The sequence below is a fragment of the Epinephelus moara genome, chromosome 11 (assembly GCF_006386435.1).
Source record: "Epinephelus moara isolate mb chromosome 11, YSFRI_EMoa_1.0, whole genome shotgun sequence".
In the NCBI taxonomy this organism is placed as follows: Eukaryota; Metazoa; Chordata; class Actinopteri; order Perciformes; family Serranidae; genus Epinephelus; species Epinephelus moara.
The window spans coordinates 24004731-24032225 of NC_065516.1; the positions used below are offsets into that span (position 1 = coordinate 24004731).

Here is a 27495-nt window from a genome sequence, read left to right on the forward strand (position 1 = left end):
TTAGGCACAATTTGGACATGTTCACTGTGGGGTGTACTCACTTATGTTGCCAGCTGTTTAGATGTTGATGGCTGTGTTTTGAGTAATTTTCAGAGGAAGGTAAATCTATACTACTATACAAGCTGTACACTGACTACTTTATATCAAAGTGTCATTTCTATAGTGTTGTCCCATGACAAGATATTTTCCCAAAATGGGAGGGGTGTATTCACTTATGTGAGATACTGTAGGCTCCAGTCCCTCCACCATGACTGGACATCCTAAAACAACATCCTTTTTAAGAGTGAGGGCAGCACGGTGGCTCAGTGTGGCCTCACAGCAAGAAGGTTGAGGGTTCACTTTGTGACCTTTGGCCTTTCTGTGTGGAGTTTGCATGTTCTCCCCGTGTGCGCATGGGTTTTCTCCGGGTGCTCCGGTTTCCTCCCATACTACAAAGACATGCAAGTGAAAACAGCAAAATTGGACATTGCTAATGTGAAATTGGAATACAAAATATGAATCAAATTAATTCATAATCAGTCAATTCAACATCAATTAATCAATCAAAAATAAAATTAATAATCCAATAATTGTTACATCTCTTGTGTCATCATTACAATCAGAGGTAGGATCAACCACCAGATGGTAACAAATAACCGTCATACACGAGCTGAAAGTACAAGAGTATGTCCACTAACACACACACACACACACACACACACACACACACACACACACACTGCTAATTAATGGTTCAGCTCCAAAAATACAAAATCAATAGGTAGCCGCAGATGGTGTTATCGTGGCGAGCTGCCACAAATAAATATATGTGTGGGAAGCCCTTTTATAATTAACAGGTATTAAGACAGAAGTAGCCACCTTTTCATTTTCACTGGTCTCTGTGCTGCTTTGTGTTGCTTACTAACCCTGTTTTCTGGAGCACTAAAAAGTGAAAAGCATACTTGTATACTTGTCCACCCTAGAGTTGTGTACACAGCTCTGGTCTACGGGTAATGGGAAATGAGCCCATTGCCTATCTTTAGTGGGTGCTCCAACGTTTAAAAAAAAACCCTGCATATAAGCATTAATTTTGTCGTAAAAGAGGTATTATTTTGAAAATGAAGGCAAGGGGTGATGGGAGATTTAATTTCACTGCAAAGCACATGAATCTGTACTTAGCCACATATAAAGGACAAACCTGGCTGTTTCATTATCACATTGAGTTAATAAGATTTCATCGCTAACAGCTTTGTCTTATCTTAAAGGTCACGTCTGTGGGTGTAGTAACACAAAGAGACATGATTTTTTTTTAAAAAAAGAAAGAAAAAAGAACCAGGGAGACACATAACTGCACCAACAACCTGATATTAAAAAACACAGTGTATTCCTTTGAGCAGCACCCTGAGTCTCTAGAGCCATGAAAATGAGAATTTCCCAAAGGAGATCAATAAGCTATCAGGTTCATTTTATCATCGCTCTCTATGCTTACATCAGAAATCTCACCCACTTGAATGCTAACCATGCAGAGCTTTTTCTCTGAGAAGCATTCTGTGTAATGCTGCTGTCTGACAACAATCTCCACCTAATAATATCTGGAGCATGGACGTCCACAGGGGACAAACTCTAACTGATAATAACCAATACACACACACACTCGTAGATACACACAGAAGTGCAAACGCGCTCACAGACACACACATTCCTTCCCAGATGTATCTGCATTGAATCGAATGAATACATTAAAACGCTCAATATATTTGGTCCATCAGCCAGAGTGCCTTATGTAACACACACACACACACACACACACACACACACATACACAACCTCTTACACACACCATCATCAACACACACATCAGTTTAATTTATGCTGCATTGGCAATTCTCCCTCAAAGACATGAAGCCCGAGCAATAATGCATGTTGTTAGTTAGATTTGTTGGAAGCTCTCCTGCATTAATGTGTATATGTGTATGTGCTGCGTTTGTGTGTGTGGTGCCTTTGTATATGCTGTGCCCGGGGCCCACCCTTCAGCACTGAGCATTTCAGAGAGTAGATGTCATAAAATAGAAGAATAAATACATGGATGATGGAGAAGAAAATAGATAACAGGCTGAAGGAAAGAAAACAGAAAAAATATAAATAGAGAAATAATAATAAAATAAAGATAAGGCATGCTTTGTGTGGATGTTGCATTGTGTGATTACACTTATTTTCTGTGCTTGCACCCTTGTGCCGCTCGGCCTGTCTCTCGCGTACATGTTTTTCAATGATGTGCCTGTGTTACTGCTGCGTGTTTTGGAATAATATGTGGGTTTCTGTGAGTTGAGAGACATAATGGGCACGGCAGCATCTACTTCTTTGCTCTTTCTAGAAAGATTCTTATTTTTCTGGGAATATCTTTCCTTTTTATAGCTGCGGCTTTGTGTAGCGTACACCATCTCGACTAAAATATGAAGTGAAAAACGCACTCTCATCCCTCCCATAACTCCCGTGACCCGCCTTCACTTCAGTCCCAGAAGATCATTAACAAGTTTAATGTCTTATGTTGAACTGTAATGCACACAATGGCAGTAACAAAACCATTAGCAAATTGTTAACAATACTATGCGCTGAGTGCTGCATTTTGTATATGGGTAATGGACTCCCTTGTAGGCTCTTTATATTGACTGATGTCTAATTTTGGCTGAAAAGAGCAAAGGCAGGAGGAAAAAGTCTACATGAGCTGTTTGAAGCTGCTCTGAAAACAAAAGCCTGTAATCAGACGTGTGATGTGCAGCATATTAAAACATCAATACCTTTTATTAAGACAGGCAAACAACACTTTTCGTAACACTTAATGCGGACAGTCCGCCTACTGATAGTTTATATAGTATCTGTAATATTTCAACAGCTTATTAGGTGCGATTTAACAATTTAACTGTTTGGCTTTGTCTGTGTATGTGTGACAATTCATGACATATTATCAGAGCTTTAGCTGACTATTCATTAAACCTGAATCTGAAGACATCAGAAGAGAAGAGCACAAGAGACGACAGAAAAGAAAGTAAGAGCAAGTTAGACAAAATGTATTTCAATGTCAGACAAGCAGGGGAGTTTTTCAAAATATTTCTGGCACTTACAATGTTAATCTATTAGCTGCTGTAATTAACTTGAATTATTAAATCTCAACCAGTAAGCTGCTGAAATGTCACAAATATTATAAACTATCCATAGGCGGGCTGTCCAAATAAAGTGCTACCCATCTTTTATTTGCACTTTTAATTATGTTAAAATGCTTGTAAATCCATACATCCAACACTGAAGATGAATTGAAAAATTTACTTAAGATCTTTGTGTTAATCACTTCTGTGCTTTAAAGCTACTCTTACCTTTCTTGCATTTCACACAGCAAAAATTTGAACATCCACAACTCCAGCCTCTCTCCAAAATCCCATCCCCTCCTCCTGCAACTCCTCCTCCCTCCAAAGGCCTACTCCCCCCTCCTCCATTATGTCCTCGGTGTTGGCAAGGTAACGTTAGATAAACAGAAGAGGAGCGCGAGTGTAACGTTACAGCCAAGACAATCAAACGCAACCCCAGAGTTTTAAAACTCAACTGGAGTCAGTGATGACTGATGAGTTTTAGAATAAGGTTACAGTGCTAACGTTAGATAGTAGCGTTAACGCTACTAGTAAGTGGAAACACACAAGGAAGATAACGTTTATGTTTCAGGGGCTACGCTACAGTAGGCTAACGTTAACCATTAGCAACTGGATGCTGTGTTGTCATATATAACGTTATAGCCTATGTTACATTAGAGGCAAACTAAAAATAAATGTCCAGCAGAAACTCTGCGACCATCTCGTCCCTTTTTAGCTCAGGGTGAAGCTGCATCAGTCTTCACCATCGCTCGAAAGCGGAGCCAATGTTGACCCGAGTTTTGGCTCTTGCAGCATCGAGTTCTCTCTTAGTGTTAGCTTTTTCTGCTATATTCTTTCTTTTGCCAACTGATTTCCCTGTTGGAGTGGCTGGACGTGGAAGTGGTGGTCCGCATTTGTCTGCCATTGTTACGGAGAAAAGTTTATATCCACAAGCGTCCCTGTTAATAGCCTATTTGTTGTCTCACAGCCTCACTCTTCCTGGTCGAGGGGTGGGGGGGCGAGCGGTCACGTCAGTCGGAGGCCTCCACGTGGGGAAGACAGACAGGACGAATGCAATGATTGGTCGGAGTTTTCCTAGAACCTTATGAGAATGGTACAATTATGAGTTTTTATCTCTGGTGGAATTCACTTGCATTTTAGTGTGCCATCAGCTTATTAATAGCATTTCAACCTAAACAAAGAAAAGCATAACTTTTCTAGAAACATAAGTGTCGCTTAAAGAGCAGCTGTTATGGAAACAGTATAAGTAGAAGCCTTGTATTGTTCTAACTATTTTAAAGCATCAATGACAAAAAAACAACAACAACAAAAACACACTATGAGTAATTAGGACGCAGCCTTTTAATGTACAATGGATTTCAAAGTAAAAGTAAATTAAGGACTTAGGTTGGAAAGAACACAAAACAACTGAACATGTTGCAGAGGGATAAGTGGAGTAGCTGATTTTGTGCTCTGCTGTGTGCAAATGTTTTAATAACCTGCTGTCAATGAAGAGAGTAAGGATGCATATGCTCAGAGCTGCACAGTATAACCGTGTTATTGTTTTCTCTTTTGACATGTGATGCCGTCTTTCCCTTAAAAGTGCTCTATTTTTTCGACAGTGTTTGATTTGTGATTCTATTTATGTGCACCTGACACTATTTACCTGAAAGAGGTTGGACCGTGACAACCGTCGAGCCCACATGCTAAAAAAGGCAACAGCCTAAACATTTTCACTTGTTTTCCTTCTGCATAAATGCATTTACAGTGAGTGAGAACTTCAAAGACTGCTTTTACCTTTTGAGTGTGAAGTAGTTTACCTCAAGCAAAACATGACCGAGAGCAGTCCATACCATTTGATCTTTGGCTATGCCCTGAAACATAGCACTAATTTAAGCTCCCGGCGGCTGTGGGTACATCACACAGATTTCTCTCGAGTGAAAAACGTGAAATTGTGCAATGACTTTTACATATTTTCAGCGCTCTTATTCTGAGCGTAACACCTTTCTTAGAATATTTGACATTTCTAGGTTAGTACGATGGTTGTGTTGCTGGAAAACTAATCCCTCCATTTCCTATGTCCCAGGTGCGGAAACACTGGTGGTGCTGCATCTAAATTCCAGTTAATTTGTCTCATATAAGTTCCTTGAGCCTGCTCGCACTAAAATAAGGGTTTTGTTAATCAGTTCAGGTGTTTCAAATTAATTTATGTACATCTTAACAACTTAGCTGTGTTCCTCTGCTCAGGTAAATTCCATGATGGCTACTTCTTGTCTCTGCTAAAACAGAAATTGTGCACTCTGCCCAACACTGGGCAGACTGGGAGCGGAGAGTATTTGACATGCTGGATGAATGCTACAGCCAGTGGGCAGCAGGCATGGACAGCTCACTCTGTGGCAATGCCAATAAGCACACACACACCCTTAAAACACACACTCAAACACACACGAGTACTGAGCGAGACAGAGACAGAGAGGCTTTGAAAGCAACACAGACACATTCATACACCAAAAGCTCCACTAGCAGCTGGCGTTGTCTTTACAAAAGTTACACCACACACACCATCCATCCACACAGACCGACACCAGACAGATACACAGTTACAGTACACACTACAGCCATAACTTTACCACCCCTGGGACTCTCATGAGTCTGTGTGACTAAGAGACTGTGGGAGAGAAAACGACAAGCACAATGAGAAAGAGAGAAAAAGAAATACGAAGGGAGAAAAAGCGTAACGGAGGAAATAAAGGAGAAAAAAGAGAGAGATGCTGCCCTTGCAAACACCTTATTACTCCAACTTAATGTACTGTAAAATGTTATACTCTTTTCCTTCGACACCGGCACCTGTGTGGCTATGAGCTGTAAGTGTTGCACTCAGGTAGACAGACATGGTGCGGGATAAGACGCATGACTCTGTCAACACAACATATGACATCATTATCCCGGGCAATGACGCATTACCAAGGCAATGGCGGCCAGAGAGCACACATTATGCGATGTAAATGATATGTGTTTCTCCGTGACGGATCACACTTTGTTGCTCTATTTCATGTACAGTCTCTCTTACTAAACACCACTTTGTCACAAAAATACCTTCACTTGCGCACACACAAATACACACACATACACACCGCGGCTGTTTCCCATTAGCAAACCTTCAAACACCAGCACCACAGGTGTCTTCAAGTGTCTCCAGCTCCAACTTATCTGAAGCTGTAGAAAGGTTTCAGGCTAATTCTATCCGTTAATTTGCTGTTCTATATAAAGCCCAACTTTACACGTCAGCCTCGAACGCCTCTTATCAACTGACTGAACACCCTTAGCTCCCCTGCCCCTGCCTGTAATGGGTGTCGGGCAAATAGCTGCCTGCAACCTTGAGAGGAGGCGGATTCTCATCAGTGCATTTAAAGCAGGGAAAGATAGAGAAGATAATTTAGCGTTAATTAGCATCTTGTCTACAGGGGGTAAGAAACGGAAGGGAAAAAGACGGGCGGACACCGGGGTGATGGGGAGAGCGAGAGAGATGCCCGAGGACCCTGGTGATAGTTCTCCTCTCTCTTGTCTTTTGATATATTAGCTCATGTTCTCTCTCGGCCCCTGACTCGCTTCTTGCCTCAAGTGCTTTCACAAATTAATGACAGTGTAACCAGAACATTAGTCGGATAATGAAAGACGTGGCACAATCGGGCAGTGTGTGGGCACAATAGGCTAATAAAAGGGGATAACAGATGAAATACAAAGAGATATTAAAATTAATAATGACATCATCCCAAACAGTTAAAAGCCAACGACAAGGTCGTTCGTCAGTATTATCTTATTTGTTTTTAATCAGCAGTAAAACTACTAAAAGGATAAAAGGTAAAAACAAGGTAACAAGAGGAAGCTGACATAAAAGCTCCGCAGCGCAGGAGTCGGCAGCACCCATCATAGATTAGTTAAGGACTTCATATTTTCCAATAAAACATAATTAGGGACAGACTTTTGCAGTTCAGCTAGATGTCAGCTGGCCTTGTTCACATTTCACAGCAGTGCACCAGTACCTGTTATCTTTGCAGAAACGCAAGAGAGTGAAAGCGAGAGAGAAGAGAGAGGGAAAAAGCCAATTGTCTGCTGCTGCTGCATTTGTAAAGGTTAATGATGAACATCAAAAACCACAAACAAGAGAAAAAAACAAACAAGTGGTTAACCAGTGCTGCAGAATAAAGTCATTAGGGTGGAATGCATGTGTGTGTGGATCGTATGAGTGTGCGTGGAATGTAGCAGTGGTTGGCTTGCTGTGACTTGTGAGGCAATAATTGAGACCAGAATTCCCCACAGAACGGATTGTAACAACGCCACGCATACACACAGCCTCATTATCCGGAAACACGCTCATCTCACATCCCTGGCCACCCCTGTTTCTCCCCGCTCCTCCTGTGTCCATCACTCGGCCTCCTCCTTTGGCTCTCTTACCCTTTTTAACACCAAAGACCAATTCAGATCCTGCGTTTTTTTATAGTCATGGTTGTTACAGGTGGGACTCTTTTACAGCACATTTCATGAGCTGTGATATCGACAACATCATACCTTGTGACTGGTGTATATTCATTAAAACAATGCTGAGGAAAGGTAATAAAGCAACTAACTGAAGCTTTTAGCATTATTTTCATCTCTATGTTCAGCAAATTAACAGCAGCCTTCAGTCTATAGATGACACCACGGTGACAAGTCGAATAAGTGACAGTGATGAGAGAGCCTATAGCAGAGAAGTGGAAGACATAACCATATGGTGCCATGATGACAACCTCTCTCTGAATGTCAGTAAGACGTAAGAAATCATTGTTGACTTCAGAAAGATCAGACAAAATCCATCACTGGATCATCTCATTTTAAACTTCTTGGCGTGCACATCTCAGACACCTCCACATGGTTTACTAACACCAACTGTATTCACAAGAAAGCACTATGGGACTGTACTTCCAGGGACATCTCAAGAGTTTGGGTATGGGCACCCAAACTCTGGTGAACTTATATCGCTGCATTGTTGGGAGTGTTCTGACAGGCCGTACTGTATTACTGTGTGGTTTGGTAACTTAGACAGCAGGAAAAATCACTGGCACAGGACTACCACAACTTCATAACATCCACACCACTCACTGCAAAAGGAAAGCCCAAAACATCATTAGGGACACCAGCCACCGCGCTCACACTGTGTTCTCACTCCTTCCATCTCAGAAACGTTACTGGAGCATCAAATCACACACCACCCGTCTCAGTAACACGCAGTCAGGTTGCTGAGCAGCTGACGCATCCATACGCACCGCACATTGTTGCTGTATATTGTATGTGCTGTGTATTGTGTGTGATGTTTCTGTTTTGTTGTGAGGGGATGTGTGCTGTTTGTATAAGACACAGGCTGCCACTGAGCACAAACATTTCATCGTATTTCTAACACACAACACATGGCAGTAAAGTTGAACTCTAACTTGAACAGTTAATCTCTTGAGGGTGGACGATATGGCCAAAATCTTCTGTCATGGTATAAGCAATTGTCAGAGGTGGGAGTAAGTCACTGTGGTGAAAATCAAGCAAGTCGAGTCCTTGAAATAAGTCAAGCAAGTGGAGTTAAGTGACTGGTCAGGTCACACAAGTCACAAGTCAAATCATTCTCACAAACTTGTTGTCAATGCAAAAACATTTCATGGTTCCAGCCTCACAAATGTGGGGATTTTTTTTTGCTCCTTTTCTTTTTATTATCGAATAATTTTTACGTTGAGGTTTGATCTGATGGTTGGAAAAAACAAACAAACAGAAGCTCATGATGCCGCTGTACATATTCCTGCGAGGAGAGCTGTGGGCAGGAGGACAGAGCTCTCATAGCGCGAGCACAAATATCAGACAGTGAGTCTTCCCTTACTGCAATATATGCGTCATCATATTTTTAAAAACAAAATGTGACGTAGCACCAAGTAACAGACGAATGTCTATTCAAAATTTTAGAATACTGCTTCAACAGAAAGTTTCACATCAGCTGCAGACATCCCTCAGGCCCTCAGGCCCTCAACGATGTTCGTCTTTACTAAGCCTGGTTTAGGCTCACTGTAGTGTCTCTGGAGTGAGCCAAAAGTGACGTCATCACGTATTCTGTGTTAAGCGCAAAGACGCCGCAAGTGTCAGTCATTATATCAAACCCGCCCCATGTCAGATAAATGGTTGTGCTTGGCTCACTTTGGGCTGGGTCAGGTGGAAATCTGTCTGAACAGATGTAACTGCCAGAGCAAACAAACAAGGAAGTCTCAAGTCCTCAAATTTGCGACTTGAGTCGGACTGAGTCAAGTCACATGACTCGAGTCCCCCACCTCTGGTAATTGTATATCAAAATAACAGTTTATATCACAATACAGTAATTGTTTGATCAATTTAATTAAATGGTTTAAAACAACCATACCATACATCATCACATTTATTTGCTTCTTTTATTTGCAACTTCCAAGCAAACAAAAAAATGAAAGCCTCACGAGCTAAAAACAAAAGACTCAAAACAGTAAAACTAAAATTCTTTCAAAATGGAAGCTTTAAGTATTACAGGTTTTTGTATTTACAACTTCACTCTCCTCCTTCATGTCTGCCAAATCACATTACATTGCAAGGCAGCAGGAGTCACTTGAGCACGAGATCATCTGAGAATGCAGCCCTGATTTTCTGCACACCCTGCCCCAAAAAACTCCCACAGTAGACACGTTATTGCCAAATCTCTACCACTGGACGCATTTCTACCATTGCACAGTATATACCGTCATATAGCCCAACCCTAACTTGTTCTAAGTCTATTCTTTCAGTGCCCCACAGATCAAGATTAGTAGTCTATTGTTGGCCACAGCACAGTCCTTTTGCTCGACCTGTGACTGAAGTGTTTTGACAGCTTGGAGAAAAGGAGTTTCAATTGCTCCCTCTGTTCCACTTCCTCTCTCCTCGGCTTTCTCCATTTCATTCTCCTCACTCTGTACACTTTTTTCCCTTTCCATCTATCTACTGTATATAGCTGCCTTATCGCTTACATGTACCTTGTTTTAGTGGCCTGTGACATTTTAACAGCCAATAAATACTCTAACGTAACAAAATTTCATCATGTGATAAAATCTTAAAATAATAGCACTTTATAATGACGGCATTTACCAGTATCATGATAAATTTAGACATGACTGGACAAAAATTACGTTGAGAATTGTAACTTTAAGACACCAACCCAGATTAACTGGACATTTTGCTGACAGCAAGCGAAAGCTTTCCTTAGCAGAGAGAAAAGGGCTGCAGCACTATCTGCTCCACTTTCAGAGTGGTCGGGTTATTATCACAAACATTAAGGTTTACTGTTACTGAATTTGCTGGCAGTGTTATTTTGCTTGAGGACAAAATAATTTTGATTAATTACATGATTGCATGACACATTATACTAGACAAAAAAGTTGGTAAATAATGCTACACCCAGTCAGTAGGTTAAACAGTTATGTCTAACTTAATCATTTACAAGGGATCTACTTAAAGAATTCATGTTCTTCCTTTATTGTAAGAGACTTAATTACACTTATTACATTACTGCCAATGATTTGGGTAACAGACTTATGTTACAAACCCTGTCCACCAGCTGCAAAACAGTAAAAAGGAATAACTTTGTAAGTGTTGTAGTCATAAAGGCCACATTAGCTTGGCCAGTAATTCAGCTACAGCTTCCACATATATGCAGAAAACGTGTGTATCTGTGTTTCCTCTAAACTGTGCAAATATTAAACACTTATGCCTTACTGAAGAGCAGCTCGCTGGAGTAATGAGCTCATTTATTTGATGGAAACATTTCTCTCTTCATTAGCCTGGATTCTATAAATGATTCTATGAATCGCTTCAGGCGAGTCTGACAAATAAAGAGAGAAACAACATGTTTTTTTTTTAAGCTAACAAAAGCTTTTTGAGTCAAAGTGAGTGCGTGCAAATAAAGTATGTGAATTCATTTGGGAGTGTCTTTGTGTGAATAAGGAAGAGAGAAAGTGTCAAGTGAAGTTTTAGTATTGCTATGTAAGAAAACATGCTACATATGTTTAAGTTAATGTCTCTGGTTGTTGGTGGCTCTACTAAGCAAGACGACTGCAGTCTCAATGATCAAAAGCAGACAGTGAAAGGTCATTGTTTCACACTTTAATTTGTCCGCAGCACTGCTTGAATTTATTCCAGTATATCCATCATACTCTATTCTTCACCTCGTTATCATGATGTTGGTTACCTCAGCAGGGGCTAACATCCAACACCAAGCTTTTAAACAGTGCCAACAATCACACTGACCAAAACTGCTTGACTCTGTTATTAAACCTGTTAATGAGTGTTGGGTAATGTTAGCCATGTGATGCTAACAGTTAGCCCTGTCACTGTGTATGTGTGACTCTGACGCAGGCAGAGCGCTCACTCCTGCAGTAGTCTCATGATAAACAGAGAGAGAGGGACCATCCTGAGGGGGGTGACTATAGTGGAGTAATAGGGCCTGTCCCAGTACCCACACTTCCCCTAGAAATACCCACTTGCAATTGGATGTGCATGTTCACGTTTAGGCGAGTGGTGTCCCAAAACAGAATTGAGGTAGTGGAAGTGGTTTCCAACACTTAAAATCCGCCCTAGATTCAAAGGGAGCCCGGAACCCCACTTACAACAAAGTGGAAGATGAAGTCAGCAACTTTGGCAAGTTTTGGAAAACAATTTGTTACTGTACGATTGGAATGTAGGCTATACAAACAACAGATGGTTGGACTAGCGTAAACTCATTAGCAACTCGGTTGAACACAGCGTCAAAATATTTAAACAAATCGACTTACCCAAACAAAATCGATAAGCACTAGAACACGTCGTAGGCACCTCCTGTTTTCAGCATTTCATAAACATAGCACAGGCCACAAAACAAGCGCTGGAGCCGGCATTTTCATTGCGTCGCTACTATTGCGTGACGTATGCTTGCACGTCGGCCATGCGGACTTGCATGAAGTTGTGTCCCATTTCTTAGGGAAAGATCTCTACCCTAATATTTCTCACTTCCCTCATCAAGGATTATCTCGCAAACGAGGGCACTCAATACCAAGTGAAAGATTTAAGGGGTAGAATGAAGTCACGCTCCTTCTGTGTGTGTTACAATTTGAACTTCTCTGTGGTAGCTGGTCTGGCCGTGTGTGCATGTTAGTGCATGTGAGCCCTCGTGTGTGTATCCCACTGACTAGTAAGTTGCTCATATGGTAGTTACGGCTGATGATGCCATCCTAACACACAGCATTGCCAAAGTAGCATAGGTTAACACCTCCAGGTTAACACTGTTAGCTCTGTCAGTCCTGTTGCAGTTGTTAGCAATGCTCATGCTATTAGCACCGTTAGCTGCTAGCCACCAGCTCAGCCACCCCCAGATTAAGAGCCAGATGCGGACAGTCTGAATCAGACACTCAATGATAGGTATGATATGCATGTCATATACAGCTCCTTTAACCAAGTGGCTATTACTGTAACCATGACGATGAGGGTCCCCTCACCTTAACACAGTGATAATTTTACCCACACAAAGATGTGTGCCTAACTTATTCGAGGTGATTTATGTCTATTCCTAAAAAAAATCTTAACTATAGTGTTCTCAGATCATAAAACTGATTTACTGTTGCAACAGTGATTTGGTTTGTAATCATTTTAGAAACCCAGACAAATGATGTCACCCTGTTATTGGTGGCGTCAGATAAGAAGACACTTATAATATATGTGCCGTTCCAGAAGGCACGGACAAACAACAAATTCTGTTGCTCTTGCTCTGTCCTTCTCTATCCTTGCTCAGGCAGATATTATAGAAAGCGAGAAACCTTACAAATAATGGAGGAGTTGTTGTGAGTTGTAATGGGTCATTTCAAACGATTACTAGAATACCACCCACCAACTTAAATACATGTGGGTAAGGACCAAGTACAGATCACTGATTTTACAGTGCTCAGACACACAAATGGAAATAGGACGTTAGGTATCACAAACATAATGTAGATTTCCAAGAGAGAAAAAGGCACAACAGTGACAAGGAAAGTGAAAGAAGGAAAAAAATGACTCGTCTTTTCAAACTGGACATTCTTGACCTTTCAAGGCAACTGTCCTCTGATGATGTACAAGCTCTAGCACACGCTTCAACCCAACTCCTCTGTGGCTGCGAGTATGTGTGTCAGAGAATGATAGCTGTGTGTTTTTATCTACGTCTGCATCTGCGCAAGGGCTTGTTTGTGCAAGCCTTGTGCCACTGGTTGTTTACAGGTTGTTTACGCTGAAAGGAATGATTCTAAATCATTAGTGAAGGGAGCTAATTCTCCTCTAAAAGCCGTTATTCCAACACTAATGGAAGTAGTGTTCAACAGAGTGAGTGAGAAGACAGGGGCAGAGAGATGGTGTGTGGGGGGGAAAAAGGAGATTTAAAAAGTAAGGAAGAAAATAATGTGAGGCAAAATTGGAGGTGAAGAATAGGAGAACGGTGTAAATGGAGACTTGAAATGGTAAATGGGAGGAGAGGGAAAACAAAGGGGAGTGAGGGAGAGGTAAGTGTGGAATAAGAGAGGAGAAAGATGGATATAAATTGATAAATGTGGATGCAGAAGATGATGGGGACCAGTGGAGAGAGGAGGAGATGAGATAGAAGGAGAGGAAGGGGAAACATTGCCTCAGTTTGTGTGTCTCTTCGAGTTGTGTCTCATTGTGTGTGTGTTGCAGCATGCATCAGCATCACGCTCCCCCATTATTTTACCTACCCATCCTCCGAATGTAGGATGGAGACAAGCTGTGTGTGTGTGTGTGTGTGTTTGCAGGTGCAGGATGTGTTTGAGTGAAAGAGAGGTAATAAAAAACGCTAAAGGGCAAGAATACGTGAAAGAGGTCAGACAATTAGGACAATTACTGCCCAAGTTCCAAATTAGGGGTGTCACTGGTGGCAGAATATAATTCCCATTTAACGGTTCGTTTAGCTGTAAAATGCCAGCCCTAGTGTAATAGATGAGATCTGGATGAGGAAAAAAAAAAAGTGGAAGAGTAGCAAGAGTGCGTCTGTGTAGCCATGCGTATGTGAGTGTGCCTGTGGTTCACAGAGAAAATGCTGTTGACAGTGTAATTTGATGAAAGCTGACAGCTAATTTATGAAGCATATTTTGGGGTAAATGATTTTTCCCGGTTCTACTTTCTCAGTCATTCTAGACTGGTAATTGGATTTCCCTAACTTGCAAGGTAGTGAATTAGGAGTAAACTTGAAGGACTGACTGACTGACAGTGTGTGTGGTTGAGGAAGGGGTGTTTGCATGTGTGTGTGCATTCACACTACAGCATTTTAAGCTCGAGTGTAAAAAAGAGCGTATTAATAAGGTGTGTGTATTTGTGTGGGGGGGTATGCACACACTACGTTTGACAGTGTAGGCGCCGTCTCTCAGCGCATTGGAAGTTAATGGCAAAGTTTTGGTCTGCTGCACTAATACCCGGCTATTACTAACCACCTATTGCTTTATTTCTACTCAGTCAATCAAGAACCATGGACACACACATACACAAACACACACATGCACAGGCATACACCTAACAAACCAGAAATCCTCTCTCCTTCCCTTGCGTTCTTTCTATCTGCTCTCACTCACTCTAATTGCCAGGAGTGTCTTGTCTTTATGAAGCTATCCCTGAGGTGGGTCGTGGTGTGTGTGCGTGTGCGCGCTGTGCATGTGTCTTTGCATATTATTATTCACAGTGCTGTGTTTTTCACTATGAGAATAACAAGCCTGCCGTCATTGTCAGAACCGTTTTCTGCCTTTTTCCTCTGGCCAACACACACACTCTCTCTCTTTAACACACACATGCACGCGCACGCACACACACACACACACACACACACACACACACACACACACACACACACACAGATGTCTTCCTCAAACAAGATATTAGACTAAATACCAAGCTCTGACACAGACTGAGCAAAACAAGAGTAAAACACAGCTGCAAGCCCTCCTCTCTACTCGTCTCCGTCTGCATAAAAACTATTCTAAACTCCACTAAACCCAACGATAGCACAAATCAAACGTATCTAATCCAGGGCAAACCTTACACAACTCAACCATTCCACAAGCCAGCCCAACTAATCCAAACCAAACTGACAGGACCTTGCTCAAGCACATTACAGCCAAAGCGACTGAGTCCAAACAAATCGAATGCAAATGAATGTAATCCAAGTTGATCTACTCAGAATGAGCTCAGTCAGGCCACAACTCATTCTCACTGGTCTGTTTCGGTCCTGTCAGCTGTAGTGCTAGGTAAAGACAGGACGAAAGCACCACTTCAAACATTCGGATGAGTGACAACAGGAAAAACAAACACAAGGTTGGAACCCTGGAATTCCATTGTGCAGCTTTATGCACAGTTCAGACCAGTGATTCGCGACAAGACAAAACTATTTTAGAACATTGCAGAGAAAAGTTGCAGCGGTGTGAACTGGCTGTCTGAGCTCAACTCAAGCCGGCTGATGGTGTCACCTGAAACTCAGCTGGTCAAATCGCCAGCGGCTGGTTTTAGAACATAAAGCATGTCATCTGTCTCAACAGCCAGTCGGCTTGTATTGAAGCCCGCTGGTGAAGTCAAAATGACCGCAGACAGTGTGTTTGCTTGCTGCGGCAGGTGCTGCGTCCCCACCGAGCCCTCTGTTTCTGTTCTTACAGTGTGCCAGTTGGACAGTGGGTCCTCGCTGCTGCTCGCTGTATGTGCTTATGACCCCTCACACACGCATTCTCATTGACTGATTACTTTGGCACAGTCCATCTGATGCTCATTCTTTTTATGTTTTGTTGCTGTTTCATCACTTTTCAGAAGCTACAAATTACATTCAGCCACAAAATCAGCCTGACAGAGTAGTTGTTGCATAGAGATGATACACCATCTCACCTAGTTGCATTGGTGTGAACCGGCAGGTTTTTAGAACGTTACAGAATGGTGCATTGCAAGTAGTTGCCTGTTTCAACTCGTCTTGTTGCAAATCTTGTCTGAACTTGGCTTTAAATAAAATTAAATCCAAGCTCATGTTACTGTGTATATTCTATGTTTTTTATTGTTGTTCTTCTTGTTTGTCTGTAGCTTCTTCTCACGCTGCAGTCGTGGCCAGAGATCACTGATGTCAACTGCTTAAACATAGCTTTAGTAAAATAAAGAAAAACACCTATTTGTTTACCACTGCATTTAATTAAGCGTCTTCTAAATCAATTTTGTTTGTTTATTTTATTGTTTCTTATTCTGTGTTTTTCATTGCACTAATTGTCTTATTGTTGTACTCTGTTTGCTTTTGCCTGTTTGCCTTTATTGTTTGTATTCTATGTGCTTTTGATTGCTTGCTTTTATTGTTTTTAATCATTTGTTTCTTGTGTCTTTACCTGTGTAATCTGTAAAGCACTCAGGGTTGCCTTTGGGTATGAAATGGGTTATATAAATAAATGCTTGCTTTGTCTAAATGTGCGTGAGGGAAGCAATAATGGTTGGAAAATAAGTCATAGATAAATAAGGAAATATTTTATCCCGTAACACACATATAAGAAGAACTCAAGAAGGCAGCAGTGTCAGGTAGGAACTGTCTTTTGGAATACAGACTCGGGGGATTTTAAACCAACTATCCCTCCTGTTGACCATTATCCTAATGAAGCATGAACAGAAGAGAGCCTTCCCCCCTAAAAACAACCCACACACAGTTTTCTTGTTCATTTCTGCAAGCTTCTCATCAAATTGCTTTTCAGTGTCCAACAGAGACGCTCTCTTTCCTTTTGCAGTTTGACAGAAACTTCTGATTTTCCACAGTCAATTGATTGTTAATGGAAAATGCTCTCTCCAAACTGGCCCGTCAATGAGATAGGACAAGTACAACAGAGGTGATAGCAAAAAAAAAAAAATGAAGCTTGAAAATTTTTTTCAGGTTGAGGCATGAGGACTGTCCCTGTTATTTACGTGACAACGCCTGAATGCAACACAGGCTCTGCTCCAACTGAGTGTGCGTACTGTGCTGTGCTGTGCTGCTGTGCGAGCGGCGTGTCTGACTGTGCGTAACAGCAGCCTTTTGATGGTCATTTACACACTGTCCATTACAATAACAGGCTCGGGTCGAACCCCCCCCCCAAGACCCGCCCCCGCTCTACATCTGATTGGCTAGTAGTCTAACTTTGGTCTGGTTGGGAGCGAAAGCCATAGGTTGGGAGTGAGAGGTCTCCGTTTAAAGCGCTTCTACCAGAGCCAGTCTACTGTCTGAGACGCACGCATGTATCCCACATTAACTGTTTTTTTTTTTTTTTTCTTCGCTGATCGCCACACGTCGGAAATCCAGATTCCCATCACCCCTGATAGAATCTCCACCACATCACACACTCATTGTCTGACATAAACTTGATCTGTTTTGGGGTCGAATACCCTGACGTTTACCTGAAGAGCAGCTGAGTCACTTATAGTCCACCTCCAGTTTCTGCCTCTGTTGTTCAGTGTGGCCTCTGCTGCAAATCAGATATCAACCTAAGAACTATTTTTAGCAGACCTCTACAACTTTCCAATTCATGTTCAGGCTGTCCATTGAGATTTGGACAAGATTCATGATTCTGAGCTCTGAGGGCAGGTGCTTAATTTCCTCAATGATATCCAACTGATGAATGGCCCATAATCTCTGAGCCAATGTCTGTAGTCTTCAACTTGGCATCATCCCATAGCCTGACGTTTATGTCTATCTGTTTAGTAGCCAAAATGTACATCGATTACATACATACTTGTATTCACCCCATGCCTGTCTGGCTGCTCTCTGGCTGTCGAGGAACATGCCCTAAAAAAGCTCTCTGGTTTCGTAACACCAGTTGTCAGAATGGTGCAAATTAGCTACCTTAAGTTCCCTCAGTGTCTCAGCAGTTCAGGCTTTGTGTTTGGATACAGCATCCTAAATGGATGTTTGTTTGGTAGCAGATGAAAGAGAAGCTGGTAGCCTGGGTGAAAAAGTGAGAGTGGGAGTGAGAGCTGATTCATGTGCAGCAGCAGCAGCAGCAGCAGCGGCGGCCTGGTGCTTCCATCATTTAGCATGGCTAGCCGGTGCTGCCTCATCCATGTTTGAAATGTCACGGTGTCAAATGTTTTGCACATCCCAGTTCAAGCCATGCCATACACTTGTCCATGAGAGGCCAAACGTTATTACATTTGCACTTTCCCTAGTGCAAATTTACATTTCCCTGGCACACAAGCTGCAACTCGTTTCAGAGTAGGAGGGACGTTACCTCCCGCAGAGCATAATGACATTACATTAAATTGGTGACTCTGCCTTCGATGTAAAGCAACTTGATTAAAACAGACTGTCTTCAAGTGAACCACATAGCACTTTCTATGACTTTTTTTTTTCCTCAAAACTTCTCTGGGCCTAGAAATAGCTCATTTCAAATTAGACTTTTCCCAGGTTTTTCCTTGACCACATGAACCCTGTTTAATTTGTCTCCTCTCTGTAATATACCCAGACAGACAGAAGGAGATGGCGACAGTGTGTTGTTGTTAACATGAATTTCCCATCAAATCCTGACTGTGTGACAAAAAGAACATCCAGCCTGTCTCAGTGCTGTGTACTTGTGTTTGAGTCAGCGGTGAATTAAGATGCCATCCTCAGCCCTTACCTGGAGTGTTGAGCAGTCTGGACATGCGACAGCTGTAGGCGATTTGCTGCTCACAGTATTCTGCACTGGTGGTGATGGCTGTCACCTGGAAATACAAGCACAGATATGTATTTTCTTTTCACCACATTCAGCCGGACAGGACATTTTAATGTAAAAACTAATTGTTGAGCTGCAAAATGAAACAAAGTGCACTGTAATGTTGTTTTAATTTAGCTTCCTGTGATTTAGAGAAGCTGAAAATGGAACAAGTGATCCATACAAATTAGGAGGGAACATAATTACAGGCAGGATATGCTACTCAAACCCTGTTGTCTCATGGAACACAGTGGTCTTGTTTGCATTACACAGAAAGACTGCTGTCACTCCTCATTGGAGCGTTGAAACCTGTAAAGTTCACACACAGTTCACGTTTTGGCTGAGAGAGACAACCGGCTGTCTCAACATAAGTTGAAAAAGATGACTTGTTTCTTCATGTGAATTACAGAACCACCTCACCAGAAGATTATCAAAATCAAAAATTTCCCTTATGTGTGGTGCTATTTGTTAGTCTAGATTGTTTTGGTTGAATTGCCGAGTTTTGGAGATATCGGCCATTGAGATGTCTGCCTTCTCCTGTGATGCTCAAAGTGCACTGAAAAAGTCAACAACTATATGTATCTCTTCCTAGAAATCATGACAGCATTACGCAAGCATCCATAAACCTTGTTGTGAGCAGTTTCATGTGAGAACTATTTTCTTTCTATAGAACTACACCGACCAACCGTACCACAGCCCAGAAGGAAGCGTGCATCTACTCATGGACCAGAAGCTTATGCTAATGACAGTGCGGGATGTAAACATAAATGGTGTCCTCCTTGGCTGAGCTGTACCATTAATGCAGCTGCACTAGGTCAACTAGCACTAAATGCACGCTTGCTTCTGCATGGTGATACAGTTGGCGGGTGTAGTTTGGTCGAAAGAAAACAGTACCTACATGAAACTGCTCACAACAAGGTCTGTGGATTATCTTGAATACCTAGTTCATGATTTCTTTGTTTCAAGAGACAATGCTGTTGAGTATTGTATATGTTTCCTGTCATGAACTGGCGGGTCCGTCCTCTCTCCCTACATGCTTTCCGTTTATTCAGAGTATGTACTCTTTCTTGTCCCGACATTTCTACTTGGACATTTCATATAATAGCAACCAGATGCAATTTAAAGCATCTCAACTTGGAAAAAAATGCCTTGGTGGACAGAGGGCTTTAGTGTAAGAGAGCAGATTCAGGTAGTCGTATGTAGCAGACAGTAGGGAAATAGGGTGAAACACTGATGTTAGATTATCCTTGTGCATTTGATAGAATTAAGACTGAATCAGTAGAGTGTTACAGATTAAGGTTGCATTATACCGTTTAACATTGCAGTCACTAGCTTTACAGTTTATGACACTGCAAATCATGTAAGCTTGTAGGCTACAAGCAGGCACACCATAAATGTTACCATGGTTACAGACTCGTTTATTCTGTGTATTTATGGCCATCATAAGATAAAGAGAGGAATGACTCACTTCACTCTCTCTGCCAAAGACTGTAGAAGGATGAGTAGTCTTCAGTGTGAACAATATCAAGCACCAATGTCAGAATATATCACAAATCCATCCGATTTCTACACTCGATTATCTCGCTCAGGCTGGGGATATGAAAAAGCTCAAACCAACCTGGTCAGCTTGCCAACTCTTGCTGAGTCTCAGTATTCCTTTATTGATTTATAAATTATGGAAACTGGGCAATTGAGTTTCACTAGATTCTCAAGAGCACTCTGTAGGCACTGGGCTAACTTTAAAAACAACTCAATGCACAGCTCTCCTAATGCTGAAAAAGTAGCAATAAAATTAAAAATGAAGAGACAACAAAGGAGAACTTGGTTTTGGTTCACTTTTTTTATTCACTGAGTCGACAAATATTCACACATGAGTGCTACTCCTGTTCTTTGTGGATCAGTGTGAGTGACTTGTAGGAGTCCATTACAGGGTGATTCTTTCCCGTGTGTTTTGAGTGAGAAAAACAAAGGAGCTTTTGATCAGCAAACAACTGAGAAGGCAAACCTGACACTGTAGAAAATGCTGGCACAGTGTAGTGTACGAGGAAATGGCTGCAAAATTCAACCACCAACTGTGTTTGGAAACTGGTGTTGTTGAGGACAGTAGAGAACACAGTACCATACTTTGTATTTTAGACCTGCCTTCAAGTGTGGGATATTATCTTTTATAGCAAAATAGATGCTGACTGTGTTGAGAGTTCACCTGCCAGTATGAAATCATATCTTACAATTCAATGATGCTATTCACAAAATGTTAGATACAGAGTCTTTTAGCATGAAACTAAGAGCCTGATGGCTACAATCTTAAATACCTAAAAACTTTATATAAACCTCATAATATGCACATATTTATTAATATACCTTTAAGACTCATGTTTCTGTATTTTCATATAAGCATAACACATCATTTGTGCTTACAGTACAAGTGATGTGCATGATTTGTATGACGGCAGAATTGCATAAAATCTAAAACAAACGTTGCAATATTAGCTTTATTTTTACTTGTTGACATGGATGATGTCATGCTGTTACGCACAGCAACAACAAGCATTACTGAAAGCAAAAATTTCCTGTGGTTTCACGGTGAAAGAGTTCAGCTGAAAACACATCATGTGAGGTACGTCAAGTACTCATCCATTGTTCGTCACACACTAGACACCAGCAGCTACAGAGGTCTCTTTATACATCAATAGTGACGAGAGGGGTCGAGCTGCCATAGAAGCAGAGAAAAATAACTGCTGTGGGAGCTGGTATGTACAAGCAGAGAGTGAGTGGGAAAAAATGCATTTGAATCCAGGGATGGCAAGGCCGTAAATACGACACGGGCATCTAGCCGTTGCTGTAGTGGGGTTGTACATTGAAAATAATAGGTGCATATTTTTTGATGTGTGGTATGCTTCAGCCTTTCCGTTCCAAAAAGGGGAGCGACTTCAGTAGTGTGGAAACAGTGGCGTTGTTAGGCTTGGGTGTCACAAATATTTTGTGAGCACGTCCGGAATTTTCAGACTATTTTCTACTGCTCAGAGCAAACTCTGCTGCTGCACAGTGTCTACCTCTCCTCTCTCGCTGTATGCACGCAGGGATCAGTGTCGTCAGGTTATTTTGCCATAATCCTGTCGTATTGTAAACCTATGTGACACTCACGGCCTGACAAAAACCTATATGTGAATGTGCTATAGTCATCATAACATAACAGCCTGTCAAAATAAATGCAGGTCTGTGTGTGTGGGTGGGTCTGCTGGTCAGCACTGAGTGACAACTTACAGCTGGATGAGTACAGGAGACATGGCAGAGCGTAAAGGTCCAGGTGGAAGAAAACAACTCAGATCTTTAGGATTTTTCCAAAACAGAAGGGTATTGCCAGTTGATTTATTTTATATATGTATACTTTTTATAGTTTCAAGGGTATATTTATGGATTTTGTAAATCCATGTACATTTTTTTGTACTACTTTTATTTTATACAGAATCTTACCTGGTCCATAGAGGCACTGTAGTTAACCTGTAGGACGGTGCGTCTCTCTCTACTGGAGCCAGTCACTGCAGTTTTCGGTGGCAGGTTGTTCATAACTGTTGTCCACACTTTGTCTTCTACACACACAGACATATCAGCATGTAAATATTTATTCTTTAACTGCAAGAATAAACCAGTCAGACATAGTAAATCATTTGTTTAAGTAAGTATACACAGATTACATACGTTTACCAAAACAGTAGATTCACCCATGTGATAATATATTGTATACTGTACATGCACACGCACACACACGCACACACACACACACACACACACACACACACACACACACACACACACAGATGCAGTTTGGCTGACATGGCAGTGAGGTTCCTTCTGTGTAATCTAAGTTACAGCTATGAGACTCCAGGGTTTAATAGACACTTCTGTGCTGTTATAGCATGAGCCAGTCACTCAGACATCTCCCTGTTCATTCACACTGTCAGTCAGGGAATGTGTGTGTATTTCAGGTCTCTGAGGTGTGTGTGTATGTGAGAAGAGAAACTCTTAACATTTCTGAGGGATGTGTGAGTGTGCTATTCAGCGTGACTAAGGGGCTAGCCAGCGGAGTGCAGTGACATTTCATTAAAAGTCTCGCCTTTGCTCTGCCTGCGTGCTCTGCTGTTCCACACTATCTACTTATTCCACTCTGTGTGTGTGTTTGTGTTTGTGTGTGTTGAGTTTGTAAGGTGCGTGTGTCAGTATGTGTGTCTGTGAGTGACAGAAGTGTCACTCAGACCGCTGGAGCACCCTCAGGTTTGCATAACAGGTTCGTTTCATATGTGTTTGTAGTGGGTGTGCATGTGTGTGTTTGTGTGTGCCTGCGGTGGCTGCTCCTTCAGAGTTAAATGTCAGTAGCGGTGACCGTGTTGCCATGGAAACCCCAGGTATAGCAGGTTAAGAGTGGTGCTGTCTGAGGTTAAGGATGAGGAAGGCTGCAGAGTTTTCTTCCCTTACAGGTCACAGGGGTTAGACAGAGTAGGAAAGTGTGCAGACTCATGCACACACCTGCACGCACATACACATGGTATAGATGCACCATAGATGAAACCACACACACGGAACAATGATTTCAGACCCTCCCACACACACCTGTCATGTTGCAATTGACTTTGAAGGGGCCGAGGGGTCCGCTGCCGTCAGGGTCGATCCAGTAGGTGTCGGAGGACCTGCCCAGATGCTTATAGGCCTCACATGAGGGCTCATAGATAGCTGGAGGTGTGGCAGGGGCAAAGAGAGAGAAGGGGGGAAATGAGAACATGGAGAAGGAGGAAACAATACAAAAAATCCATAGCCATTGAGACTGTGATGCTGAGACAAATACAGATTGTGTATTATGTTGTTTTAAAGGGTTAAAGGCTCTGAAGAAACACTTTATAGTGTCTTGTTGAGATATATGTTGATGACAATGATTTTTAACAGTGCTGTTGTTCGATGGATGAAAAGTGGAGAGACAGCTTTGCTACTCTAAGATCTTTTCAGTTCGTAGGGTAAAAAATGTGAAGGTTGGCCTGAGGGTGGCAGTGTTAAAGGAATATTTCACCCCCCAAATTATTATTTGTACATTGATCACTCAGCTCGTGTTATGCTGAATTCTTGAAGAAGGCTTTGATGAGGCTTGATGAGTTGAAGTGACATGGGGCCGCGTTTAACATCAGCAAATGTCTGTTTACAAACTCTCACATCACTCGTACAGTATAATCCAGGTCTCACTTATCCAGTGCTTCATGCATTTTCACTAGAACTGCATTATTCAATGCACTTAAACATAAACAGTTTCACACACTGCTAGCCTGTGCATGAGACTATTTATGCAGAGGTGTTTTAAATAGTAAGGCTTTAGCTAAAATGTATGTGTGTGAGAAGTACTGCGTGTATGACTGGGTAATCGAGGCTCAGATTATATGGTGAGATTTTGTGAATGGATGTTTTGATATAGTTTTGCTGTTGTTAAACGTGAAACCCTTTAACTCCAAATGATCAAGAACTTTCTCCACTTTTGGATTCTTCGTTCACTGCGGAGGCATGCGAGAAAGCAACGTTTTCGTCACGAATTAAATGTAACATGGGGAGTAATTGTTATACAAATAATGAAGTGAAGTATTTCTTTACGGGGGTTTATCCTCTCATGAATATAAAAGTGTTCAGATACTGGCATGGCAGCCATTCTCATTTTCTATGCTATGGTTGATGCTGGAGAAGAGGTCATTACAGTGAGCCACTCTTAGCTATTTTCAGATATGTTAAGTAAGGTTAGGAATCAGTGCAAGTCATGATATTATATGACTATCGTATGCTGAGCACAGTAACAACAACAAAGCTGATACATCTCCCCAGTAACAGCCTGCATATCCACACATTTATTTCTGTCACGTAATGTACCAAATATTAATTAAATTGTAGAATTTCGGGACGGATCTAAAATAGCACATCAATGTCCGAAGTTGTTTTCTTTTTTCCCTCCTTCCAGAAGGCAATTTCGTGTGGTTGCCAGTCTCTATTCAGAGCCTGTCAAGAAGTGGTGTCTTGTCCCACACACTCTAGCAATCTATCTGACAACATATTGATGTTATGTTTGTGTTGATCTACACACAGACAGACAGAGAGAGGAGGGGAGGAAGAATTACATTTCAAAGAGAAATGTGACAGTGTGACTTGGGAGTGAAACTTCCTTGATTGCAGCGAGACTGTTCTCAGGCTTAATACTGACTTAACAAAAAAAAAAAGGTTTCTGTTTCTGCATGTCTCTTTTTTCTGTCCTTTCTTAGGGGATACAGTTGCGTGACGAGAGCACGTGCTCTTCAAGGAGACAGATGTTTGGAGGAACTGACCTGAACCATCTAAAAGGGGACTGCACAGAACTCAAGAGAAATGTTGAGGGACATATTCTGCTTAAAAGCCATTGGTTTGAGGCTGTATCACAATTGAACCTGATTAACCAACTTGTCTCCCAGGAGCGCTTCACAGTGCTGGGACACAACAAACAGATTCAGCCCAACAGATAAAATTAGAGACTTTGCTCTAGAGGGAATAAATAAATAAATCATGTTTGGCAAATTTATCTTCCAAAAAAAGGGCATAAAATATCCAGATAAAATCACTAAACACCTTGTAACATCTACACTTCACTGTAACCTTCACAAGAACTGAATTACAGACAATAAAGTAATGGACGTGAACCTTCCAAACCCTTTCATACATGAATTATTACGACCACAGTCAATATTTTTTTCTTGAGTGTTTAATTCCTCTTTAGGCATGAAAAAAAATTCGGAAGTTAATTTTCTTAGACATGCATTTTTCAACAAGTTATTTAAAAATGATATGTATCATGTGAAACTATAAAAATATATTTTAATGCTAGTGTGTTCACATATTTTAACATGTTCATATACTGTTCAGTGCCATACAAAGGTGTTGAACTTTGCTTCGGACTCCTCAACTTCTCCCCCCTCTCTTTCTGCTTCTCCCTCCTGTACCTTCCTGATGTCCAGTTTAGTGTACAGATGATTAACTGTAATTTCCTCACAACATAAAATTAATACTTGGAAAATTTAGCAACAGTATTGCTCCTTAGATGTTACCTACCAGGGACCTCTATTACAGAAGGATTGGCAAGATGTTCCTGAACTGCACAACACTGCTGGCATTCCGTCGGCCATCTTGGTTTTGAGAGATTTGTGTTGCACTGACAACACCTGGCCAGTGGGTGGCAGTGCATGGCATGATGCACTAGGGTCCACTATAGTGACTTACATGCAACTATAGCATCAAAACTCATGCTCATACAAAAATTGGCATTTAAATAGCTGTCTACTGCAGTGACCACTATGTATGGAGGGGTTAAAAACTACAAGGGAAGATATCAGTAGCTTTCAGCCTATAACCAACACTTCTTTTCATTACTGACTAATCTGTTGATTATTTTTTGATTAATTTAATCAAGTATTAGGTCTATGACATGTCAGAAAATAGAGAAAATACCCATAATGATCTCGCCCAAGATGATGTTTACTAATTGGTTGTTTTGTACAAATAACAGTCCATAACCCAAAGATATAACATTTACAATGATATAAATTATTTCTGAGTTTGGGACTGGCAAATATTTTTTGACATTTTTGCCAAATAAGTGATATAGAAATATAACTATTCATCACAAATCTTTAAAAATGTATCGTCTGTCAATCCACTGATTGATTCATAAACCTGTGTTTTACCATTAGAACTAAAAGGGATACTTCGCCGATTTTCAACCAGGTCAGTGTCGCCACAATGTGGGGAGTGTCTGGAGCCAAAATGTGTTGCATGACACGAAACGCACCAGTGGATTTTGCTCACAGCACGAGTGGGGGGCTCCAGGAGCTGGCAGCACACTGTTTATTTGCATGCCCTCCCCACACTGCGGCGACGCAGACCTGGTTGAAAATTGGCAACCAGTTTGGCAACTCACAAAACACAAGATTTTTAAACAGAATGTCTTTTTCATCCAGTCTCCTCACTCGCTTTTTCCGGGCTGGTCCCCTGATTCGACCAACCACCTCTGCTAGGCCTTCAGCTATCTCGTATTAAAGAATGAATCCTCTATAAATATTGAAACAAAAACACACACAGACTACACTGCTTGTGTCTTCGTTTTTTCTATGATTTATTTCTGTTCTGATGTTATTCAAAGTCCTCTGTCACTCTGTGATGCTATATCCTTAGCAATGTCTTTTTCACTAACTTTATTCCTCTATCTAATTTTCCCACACTACATTTATATTAAATCTGTTGTTTTATGTCGAACACACACAGTAGTTCCAAAACTTTCCCCTCTCATCCTCTCTTAAAAGAGAACAATATTTGTGGCACATGGGAGGTGGGATGGCATTCTCAAATTTTTAAGCCTTTAAAAGAACCTCTTTGGCTTTTTCTCTTTCCGACTCTGTTCTCTTTGTGTGCTGGTGCTTTTGGTCGGGTTGCCTTTTCTCAGACCAGAACAAAACGCACAACGCAGTCAGTAAAGCCTGGCCTCTGAACACTTCAAAAGTTCATCTGTCCCTCTGCTGAGGATTGTGGCTTTGGAAGGAGAAACAGCTTAATCACTCAAAGGCGAACAGAGGCGAAATCAAACAAAGGCAAAA

At 41.4% G+C, this 27495-nt stretch overlaps 1 protein-coding gene across 1 annotated transcript in view; it reads right to left on the minus strand.

Moving 5' to 3' along the window:
• cntnap2a (contactin associated protein 2a) overlaps positions 1–27495 on the minus strand; it is a 454430-nt gene that overhangs the window by 137096 nt on the left and 289839 nt on the right. Inside the window, exons 13-15 of the mRNA XM_050057256.1 lie at positions 23462–23581; positions 22328–22443; positions 18779–18863 (exon numbers count right to left, since the gene is read on the minus strand). Of these exons, the coding sequence (XP_049913213.1) occupies positions 18779–18863; positions 22328–22443; positions 23462–23581 (321 nt within the window). The remainder of the gene's footprint in view (positions 1–18778; positions 18864–22327; positions 22444–23461; positions 23582–27495) is intronic.